This window comes from Salmo salar, chromosome ssa14 (assembly GCF_905237065.1).
Source record: "Salmo salar chromosome ssa14, Ssal_v3.1, whole genome shotgun sequence".
Lineage (NCBI taxonomy): Eukaryota > Metazoa > Chordata > Actinopteri > Salmoniformes > Salmonidae > Salmo > Salmo salar.
In genome coordinates, this window is record NC_059455.1 from 96,358,287 (window position 1) to 96,369,266 (window position 10,980).

Sequence of the window (10,980 nt, forward strand, 5' to 3'; positions counted from 1 at the left end):
TGTGTCTTGTGACTCCTGATCAGGAACAGCTGGGGATCGTTGTTCCTGATTGGGAGTCATATATGTAGGAGTATGTTTGTCACTGGGTTTTGTGGGTGGTTGTTTTTGCACTGTGTTTATAGCCTGCAGAACTGTCACGGTTGTCACCTTTTTGTGTTAAGTGGATGCTTTACTCCTTATTTTTAATTAAAGATGAGTATTCACATACCTACTGCGCCTTGGTCCATTTATGAAGACAGCCGTTACACATACATACTCATTACGTTCCCAAGCATATTTCCAACTGGTTTTATTACCAAAATATGGTTCCTTTTCCCCATTTGTTTGATGTTCCCAGACTCTCTATATTTAACACAGGCTATTCAAGTCCTTCAGTAGGGTCAGAGAGGGGAAGGGAGAAAGGTATTTATGGGGGGGGGGGGTCATAAACCTTACCCACAGGCCAACGTCATGACACCCCAATCCCCTCCCTACCTCCTCCATTGTCCCCACTCCCCTCCCTACCTCCTCCATGGCTCTGACACAGGTAAGGGAACAGCCAGACATTGCCCAGTCCGATTCAGAAGCCCCACACAGGTCAGCATGTACTGGGTCTTGTTGTTCAGAAGCCCCACACAGGTCAGCATGTACTGGGTCTGGTTGTTCAGAAGCCCCACACAGGTCAGCATGTACTGGGTCTTGTTGTTCAGAAGCCCCACACAGGTCAGCATGTACTGGGTCTTGTTGTTCAGAAGCCCCACACAGGTCAGCATGTACTGGGTCTTGTTGTTCAGAAGCCCCATACAGGTCAGCATGTACTGGGTCTTGTTGTCCCATTTGGGCCTGTCCCCAGCCTCCTCTTTCTCCATCCTCTCCAGCTCCTGGTGGGATGGGATCCTGTCATCCAGACCTGGGTTGGGGATCTTGGGGAATCTCATGGTGGTTGGTTGTAGTACTCACCCAGAGAGCGGCATGGGTGGGCAGGCTGCAGCCCTGTCTCTCACTACTGCACAGTCTCACTGTCACTGTGGGAAGTAAACAAATAGGATCATTTATTGAGCGTGTGTGTGTGCGTGTGTGCATGTGTGTGCGTGTGTGTGTGTGTGCGTATGTGTGCATGTGTGTGTCTCCAACACCATTAACTGCAGATTATTAACAGATGGTAAAGGTCAGGTAAAGGTTATCAGTGTGGTAACACTACACTAGGCTACATCAATATCACGCCCTGGCCATAGAGAGGTTTTTTATTCTCTATTTTGGGTAGGCCAGGGTGTGACTAGGGTGGGCATTCTATGTTCCTTTTTCCATGTTCTTTATTTTCTATGTTTTGGCCGGGTATGGTTCTCAATCAGGGACAGCTGTCTATCGTTGTCTCTGATTGGGAACCATACTTAGGTAGCCCTTTTTCCCTCCTTGTGTTGTGGGAAGTTGACTTTGTTTATGGCACATAGCCTTTAGCTTCACGGTTTGTTGGGTAGTGTTTGTTTTGTTCGGCATCTTTTCTAATAAAAATAATATGTACGCTCACCACGCTGCACCTTGGTCCTCTCCTTCCAACCGTCGTGACAATCAAGTCAAATCTCGTGTCTCTCGTTACAAATACTATCCGTCAACATCTGAATGTTTTATTTAAATGCATACATGTAAAGACACAGAAACTGTTCATATGTAAACATTTTCCATTAAAACCTAAAGAGTCTATGTTGAAAAATATTGGATCTATTCATTCAATTCATACTACACTAAATTAAAATCAATATACTAAAAGAAAGATTTCTGTACCACTTACAAAACTGAAAATAATAATTCACATAGTGTATAGAACATAAAATAACTTACTGTTAATAGCTTGCAGTCTTATATTGTTGAAATGTATTCTCGGCAAGTAGCCTAGTGGTTAAGTGTGTTGTGCCAGTAACTGAAAGGTTGCTCATTGAAATCCCCGAGCTGGTAAAGGTGGAGAAAGCTGCCATTGTGCCCTTGTGCAAGACAGTTAACCCCCAACAACAACTCCCCGGGTGCCGATGATGTTGATTAAGGCATCCTCCCAGACCTCTGATTCAGAGGGGTTGGGTAAAATGCAGAAGACATTTCAGTTGGATGCATTCAGTTGTGTAACTGTCTAGATATTCCCCTCTTTCCCTAATGTACAAATTCATTGTTTACAAGTATTTTATTTACATGTGAGTGGATACTGACGGTCTGTCAGGGTAGGGAACTCCTCCGGGAACCTGGGAGATGAAGGAAATCAGGCCCAAGAACAAAACAACTAACTTTCCTGACTTAACTTTATTTTGTTTATCCTCAATAGTGTTTTCATTTGTTGATAATATATTAATCTCCGGTTAACCCAGAACTAAAGTCTTGCGTAATTGCTCAGATGCTCAATTAAGTTCTGGGTCCATATTGTGTTAAGAGAAGAGAACCAGAACGAAGAGCTCCAACTTCTCTCTTTGCAAGTTACGGACACGTCTATGGGCCAAATCTCCCCTTCCACTTCCAAAATTCAAAAGATGCTAACACCTGCATAATCCTGATTTATCCAATTTATCCAAATAACCAGTGACAAACACTGGAACTAACGCTGCTCTATATCTCACGCATCTCATTTTATCATGACAGATTTACGGCGCCATGTATGTTGACATAGTCAGTCATGCGAGATTAATAATTAATTAGGAAAAGAACGTCTTAGTCACCTATTAGTTGCTAGTGGTTTTTAGTGCAACAGCTGTGATTGAACGCATGGTACCACTTCAAAAAAAGTGTTTAAGACTTAGACCAATTGTAACAGTCGTCGTTAGGAATGGACCAAGGCGCAGCGGGAATGTGGATACTCATGTTTATTGATGAGTATCCACTGGAAAACCAAACAAAACTCACGACGGCAACAGTGTGACAGGCTAAACAAGCAGTGATCACAAACAACTACCCACAACCCCAAAGAAAAACACACACACTCCTATATAGGACTCCCAATCAAAGGCAACTCAACACACCTGCCTTCAATTGGGAGTCCAATCACCCACACAACATTTAACAAACACAAACCACCTGCCACATCCTGACCACAACTGATACAATACCTCCCTCTGCTGGTCAGGACGTGACACCAATATCCAATAGCAATCCTCAAAAAGATCTTTCAGCTGAGTTGTTGACGCATTAGAGCAACATATGCGTTAAACTTCAACAAGAGAATGTAATCTTTACTTAGAATAAGGAGAAAATGCATAGAAGTGAATGTGTGCATCCCGATTGGGCCCTGGTCAAAAGTAGTGCACTACAAAGGTAACCGGTTGCTATTTGATCTGATCAAAAGTAGTGTACTACAAAGGGAACAGGTTACTATTTGATCTGGTCAAATGTAGTGCACTACGAAGGGAACCGGTTGCAATTTGATCTGGTCAAAAGTAGTTCACTACAAAGGGAACAGGTTGCTATTTGATCTGGTCAAAAGTAGTGCACTACAAAGGGAGTCAAAATGTGAGAATTTTGCTTCCAACCGTCGTGTCTTTGTGAGACACTGAGTAGGTGAACGGATGATCTCCGCATGTGTGGTTCCCACTGTGAAGCATGGAGGAGTGATGGTGTTGGGTGCTTTGCTGGTGACATTGTCTGTGCGCACATAAAGGCACACTTAACCAGCATGTCTGCCACAGCATTCTGCAGCGATACACCATCCCATCTGGTTTGCGCTTAGTGTGACTATCATTTGTTTTTCCAACATGACAATGACCCAAAACACACCTTTGTAAGGAGAATGATGGAGTGCTGCATCAGATAACCTGGCCTGCACAATCACCCGATCTCAACCCAATTGAGATGGTTTGGGACAAGTTGGACCACAGAGTGAAGGAAAAGCAGCCAACAAGTGCTCAGCATATGTGGGAACACCTTCAAGGCTGTTGGAAAAACATTCCAGCTGGTTGAGAGAATGCCAAGAGTGTGCAAAGCTGACATCAAGGCAAAGGGTGGATACTTTGAAGAAGTTCAAATATAAAATATATTTTGATTTGTTTAACACTTTTTTGGGTTACTACATGATTCCATATGTGTTGTTTCATAGTTTTGATGATTTGACTATTATTCTACAATGTAGAAAATAGTACAAATATAGAAAGAAAGAAACATTTACATTTACTGATATACAGTACCAGTCAAAAGTTTGGACAAACCTACTCATTCCAGGGTTTTTCTTTATGTTTACTATTTTCTACATTGTAGAATAATAAAAGACATCCAATCTATAAAATAACATATATCAGAGGTATTAATCACACCGGTGGGGAGAGGGGCATTCTTCTTACCAAACCACATCACTTTTGTTTTGGAGGTGTTCAGAACAAGGTTAAGGGCAGAGAAAGCTTGTTGGACACTAAGAAAGCTTTGTTGTAGAGTGTTTAACACAAAATCCGGGGAGAGGCCAGCTGAGTATAAGACTGTAACATCTGTATATAAATGGATGAGAGAGCTTCCTACTGCTTGAGATATGTTGTTGATGTAAATTGAGAAGGACGTGGGACCTTGGGGTACTCCCTTGGCTGACACAGGAAATGTTATGACAATTTTTAGGGCCTTCCTCTGACACCACCTGGTAGAGGTCCTGGATGGAAGGAAGCTTGGCTCCAGTGATGTACTGGGCCATACGCACTACCCTCTGTAGCGTCTTGCGGTCGGAGGCTGAACAGTTGCCATACCAGGCAATGATGCAACCCGTCAGGATGCTCTTGATGGTGCAGCTGTATAACTTTTTGAGGATCTGGGGAACCATGCCAAATCTTTTCAGTCTCCTGAGGGGGAAAAGGTGTTGTCGTGCTCTCTTCACGACTGTCTTGGTGTGTTTGGACCATGATAGTTTGTTAGTGATGCGGCCGCCAAGGAACTTGAAACTGTACCGGGCAGACGGCAGACAGATGTCAACGTTGTGTACAGAGTGCCCCGTGGTGGTGGGGTTATGGTATGGGCAGGCATAAGCTACGGACAACAAACACAATTGTATTTGATTGATTTTTGTATTTGTACAATTGTATTTTATTGGATATTGCCAATTTGAATGCACGAGAACCTGAGGCCCATTTTCATACTATTCATCCACCGCTATCACCTCAAGTTTCAGCATGACAATGTACAATTCCTGGAAGCTAAAAATGTCCCAGTTCTTCCAGGGCCTGCATACTCACCAGACATATCACCAATTGAGCATGTTTGGGATGCTCTGGATCGACGTGTACGATAGCGAGTTCCCTTTAGTCGTGAAGTAAAATCAATCAATATAAAGGCCAGCACTCTCTTGACGTAGCTGGATCCTTCTGACTATTGATTCTTGAGGCAATTTCTTTCTGCTGGCAGTTTTCTATAACCAGAATTCTTTATTTTGCTACCTTGACCTTACTTGTCATGTGACCTCAGTAAACAGCAAATTTGTTTCTTTAATGGGAGATGATCATGTTTGATTATGCATACAGTACCTTTGTAAACTCCATCACTGTGCAAACATCTCATGTTTTTGATAGCATTGCTGCTAGGTAACACCTTTAGCTAGTTTCCTGATATTTTGGATGGTTATTCTGGTGAATTTTGATACATTTACATGGTTATTTAGTAGAGTTTGGTGACGTGATGAAACATGCTAGCTTAGCTTGGCTCTAAGGGAGGGATGAAAAAGCTCCTGTCATTTACTAGCACGGTGACACATCAATGCTTATCCTGACTATCAGTACAAGACTTTGCATGTACATAATAAAGGGGGAAAAAATATGGTGCCGTAGTGGATGGTCGCTGTTTTGCAAGCTATTTTGTAAATAATTTGTACTTGTGTTCCTTACCCCAATTCCAGCTTCAATTTTGACTCATCTGCCCTAGGCTCTGTCTGTAATTCCGACCAACATTTTTTGGGCTACCCAACAGGAAACGCCGGCGTTACAGAGGCAAGAGAGGGGGGGGATCCTGGCGAAGGGAAAACCAGCCACCTCTTCCCTCCATTCTATTGGCTAAAGTACAGCCACTTAATAATAAAATGAATGACCTCTGATCCAACGAGACTCTCGATACTGCAATTTTCTCTGCTTTTCTGAAACATGGCTGTCGGACAAGATACCCCCCCATGGCTATCCAACTTGATGGATTCTCCATTCATCATGCCGACAGGACAGTAGAGTCGGGGAAGTCGGGGTGGGGAGGGTTTGGCTCTACATCAACGCCAACTGGTGTGCGGTGGAAGTGTCGACCCACTGTTCACCCGCCTTGGAATACCTGATGGTCAAATGCCGACCTTTCTACCTCCCGAGGGAGTTTTCAGCTGTTATCGTGACTGTTGGATACATCCGACCCCATGACAAGAAAAATAACAAGCTGGCACTTAATAACGAACTACGCAAGGATATAACACAAGCAACAAGACCTACATCCACAGCCTGCTTTTCTGGTTGCCGGTGATTTTAATTCCAAGTCACTAAGACACACGATGCCCAATTTCCATCAACACAACTACAACACCATTAGAGGCGATACAGTCCTAGATAAAGTCCTGCTTCCTGTTTACAAGCAGAAACTCAAACATGAAGTACCTGTTATTCGCTCTGTTGGGAAATGGTCACTAGAATCAGAGATTATGCTACAGGACTGCTTTGCTAGCGCTGATTGGTTTCGAGACTCCGCCGATAACATTGACGAGCCAACCAACATCCATCACCGATTTCATTAGGAAATGCATCGGCAACATTGTCCCCACTGTTCAGGTTCGCTGCTTACCCAATCAAAAGCCTTGGATTACCACTGAGGTTGGCGCTAAACTAAAAGATAGGGCTACCAGACATAGGGCTACCAGACAACCCTGAGACTACGGCTGAGGGCGTGACCCTGGACATAATAAAGGGGAAAAAAATATGGTGCCGTAGTGGATGGTCGCTGTTTTGCAAGCTATTTTGTAAATAATTTGTACTTGTGTTCCTTACCCCAATTCCAGCTTCAATTTTGACTCATCTGCCCTGGGCTCTGTCTGTAATTCCGAGACCCTGGACAACACCCTGTCGTTCTCCACTAACATCAAGGCGGTGACCCGATCCTGTAGGTTCATGCTCTACAACATTCGCAGAGTACGACCCTGCCTCACACAGAAAGCGGCGCAGGTCCTAATCCAGGCACTTGTCATCTCCCGTCTGGATTACTGCAACTCGCTGTTGGCTGGGCTCCCTGCCTGTGCCATTAAACCCCTACAACTCATCCAGAACGCCGCAGCCCGTCTGGTGTTCAACCTTCCCAAGTTCTCTCACGTCACCCCGCTCCTCCGCTCTCTCCACTGGCTTCCAGTTGAAGCTCGCATCCGCTACAAGACCATGGTGCTTGCCTACGGAGCTGTGAGGGGAACGGCACCTCCGTACCTTCAGGCTCTGATCAGGCCCTACACCCAAACAAGGGCACTGCGTTCATCCACCTCTGGCCTGCTCGCCTCCCTACCTCTGAGGAAGCACAGTTCCCGCTCAGCCCAGTCAAAACTGTTCGCTGCTCTGGCACCCCAATGGTGGAACAAGCTCCCTCACGACGCCAGGACAGCGGAGTCAATCACCACCTTCCGGAGACACCTGAAACCCCAACTCTTTCAGGAATACCTAGGATAGGATAAAGTAATCCTTCTAACCCCCCCCCTTAAAAGATTTAGATGCACTATTGTAAAGTGGTTGTTCCACTGGATATCATAAGGTGAATGCACCAATTTGTAAGTCGCTAAATGACTTAAATGTAAATGTAAATGTACAAGTACAAGAAGTCCTGCTATTACCTCCGCAGAGTCATCAAACGAGCAAAAGGACAGTATAGGAATAAGGTCGAATCACATTATACAGGAAAACCCAGCCATGATCTTCCCAATGATAACTCTCTACCAGACAAACGATACCCGGTCCCATTGAGACCACTGGCAAGGTACGATACCAGGTCCCATTGAGACCACTGGCAAGGTACGATACCAGGTCCCATTGAGACCACTGGCAAGGTACGATACCAGGTCCCATTGAGACCACTGGCAAGGTACGATACCAGGTCCCATTGAGACCACTGGCAAGGTACGATACCCAGTCCCATTGAGACCACTGGCAAGGTACGATACCCAGTCCCATTGAGACCACTGGCAAGGTACGATGCCCAGTCCCATTGAGACCACTGGCAAGGTACGATACCCAGTCCCATTGAGACCACTGGCAAGGTACGATACCCAGTCCCATTGAGACCACTGGCAAGGTACGATACCCAGTCCCATTGAGACCACTGGCAAGGTACGATACCCAGTCCCATTGAGACCACTGGCAAGGTACGATACCCAGTCCCATTGAGACCACTGGCAAGGTACGATGCACCATCTTTTCTGGTTCCATTCAGACAGGATTCTAGACTTAGTTGGACGTGTTTTCCACAATATGGTATTTATTTGACATTTTAGTGCTCTTCATTGGATAGAAATGCAGTGCAAAGTTCGACTCATCGATGACGAGGTGATTCTACCCTCTCTGTCTTCACAGGCAGTGTACATAACGTCCACTCTGCCATACGTGGTCCTCACCATCTTCCTGATCAGAGGACTGACTCTCAAAGGTTCTCTGGATGGAATAAAGTTCCTCTTCACACCTGATGTAAGTATTTTCCTCTCAAAGTGATAGTTCAACCCAAAATCGAAGTTTCTCAGATGTTTTCAGGCATGAGATCCCTTTGTTGTGTGGCGGTATACATTGATGATTGTCTTCTCATAGCTAAATGAGTTGATGAACCCGTCTACCTGGCTGGATGCAGGTGCGCAGGTGTTCTACTCTTTCTCCTTGGCCTTTGGAGGTCTCATCTCCTTCTCCAGCTACAACTCTGTACAGTAAGTGACCAAAGATTTATCGACGACTTCGTCCCAAATGGGATCCTATTCCTTACTACATACTGCACTGGTTTTGACCAGAGCCCTATAAGACCTGGTCAAAAAGAGTTCACTATGTAGTAGGGAATAGGATCCCATTTGGGACTCAAGCCTATATTTACACATAATGACAGACGAATCTATCTCGACTCTTCAATGGACTCCACTCTTCTATTTCTCCAGCAACAACTGTGAGCAGGACGCCGTGATCATCTCCATCATCAATGGCTTCACATCAGTCTACGCTGCTACAGTCATCTACTCCATCATAGGCTTCAGGGCCACAGAGAGGTTTGACGACTGTCTCGAAGGGTACGTGTTTTCATTCAGGCTACGTTGGGGCTCTGAGCTTGTTTTTGTGTTTTTTTAGGCCAGGATTAGGTTTAGTCTGTGTCTGGGGGGGGGGGGAAACGGCACTGAATGGATGGACAGAACTGTCTCAAAACAACGATCATTTCGTTATGCTGTTTTGCTTGTCTTGATATTCTGCACTGTGCATTGCTAGCGAATTCTAGCACGTAGTGGCCTTGTGGTATGGTGTATTATTGTTGTGTATTATTGATTATTGTTGTGTTGTGTATTATTGATTATTGTTGTGTATTACTGTTGTGTTGTGTATTATTGTTGTGTTGTGTATTATTGTTGTGTTGTGTATTATTGATTATTGTTGTGTTGTGTATTATTGTTGTGTATTATTGTTGTGTTGTGTATTATTGTTGTGTTGTGTATTATTGTTGTGTTGTGTATTATTGTTGTGTTGTGTATTATTGTTGTGTTGTGTATTATTGTTTTGTTGTGTATTATTGTTGTGTTGTGTATTATTGTTGTGTATTATTGATGTGCTGTGTACTATTGTTGTGTTGTGTATTATTGTTGTGTTGTGTATTATTGTTGGGCAAATGGTTAAACCTGATAAACAGTTCGTACTCGACCTACCTCCATCTCAACCTTACTGGCTCTGTGTGTTGTCCCATCCAGAAACATCTTGGCCCTGCTGAATGCTGTCAACCTTCCTGAGGGCAACATAACAGAAGGCAACTATGCAGAATCCCTACAGAATCTAAACGGCACCTTCCCAGAGATCATCCAGAGTCTGGACCTCAAAACCTGCGACTTGCAAACTTTCCTCAGTCAGGTATTGAAACGTCAAACTTTCCCCAGTCAGGTTTGAACTTTCCTCAGTCAGGTATTGAAATTGTAAACTTTCTCAGTGATATATGGTCGGTCACCAGACATCAAAAGCCTTTCATCCCATTTCAATTGCCGACATGTTAATCACGGCACATTTGGTGCCAACATGGAGAATAGTAATGCTAAACCCTTTACTGTTTATCTATGGATCTGTTTTTAGTCATGTTTGCCCTGATGGTGAGTCATTGTCTTCCAATAGGGTGTGGAGGGAACTGGTCTGGCCTTCATCGTGTTCACAGAGGCCATCACCAAGATGCCTGTCTCTCCTCTCTGGTCCATCCTGTTCTTCATCATGCTCTTCTGTCTGGGACTGTCCACTATGTTTGGCAGAACTTGGGTCAATATTCATTAACACCTAGTGTTCAGCCCTGCTCATCGACTCAGTAATGGTACCTCCTGTATATAGCCATGTTATTACCTCATACCGCTGCTCATCGACTCAGTAATGGTACCTCCTGTATATAGCCATGTTATTACCTCATACCCCTGCTCATCGACTCAGTAATGGTACCTCCTGTATATAGCCATGTTATTACCTCGTACTGCTGTTCATCGACTCAGTACGGGTACTTCCTGTATATAGCCGAGCTATCATTATTCATTGCTATCATAGATGTATTTATTCCTTCTGTTACAATTTTTTTACTTTAGAATTATTGTAATTTTTATATTGTATTCTGTATTGTTGGGAAGGGCCCATTTGTGTACACCTGTTGTTTACGAAGTGTGACAATTAAAATTAGATTTAAACAAAAAGAAGTAGGGCTAATGTGTAACTTTGAACAATTCCCTTAAACAGAAAGACGTAGGGGTGACGTGTAACTTTAAACACTTCCCATAAACAGAATAACATAGGGCTAATGTATAACTTTGAACACTTCCCATAAACAGAAAGACGTAGGGGTGACGTGGTT

The 10,980-nt window shown here is 44.0% G+C and overlaps 1 protein-coding gene across 1 annotated transcript; it reads left to right on the forward strand.

Moving 5' to 3' along the window:
* The first annotated feature begins 8,117 nt into the window (after positions 1-8,117).
* On the forward strand, positions 8,118-10,418 carry LOC106570715 (sodium-dependent neutral amino acid transporter B(0)AT1). The gene is made up of 7 exons (XM_014143196.2): positions 8,118-8,182; positions 8,301-8,322; positions 8,496-8,606; positions 8,724-8,836; positions 9,059-9,187; positions 9,854-10,010; positions 10,266-10,418. The coding sequence occupies exons 1-7, from the start codon at positions 8,118-8,120 to the stop codon at positions 10,416-10,418; spliced, it is 750 nt and encodes a 249-aa protein (XP_013998671.2).
* The last annotated feature ends 562 nt before the right edge of the window (positions 10,419-10,980 follow it).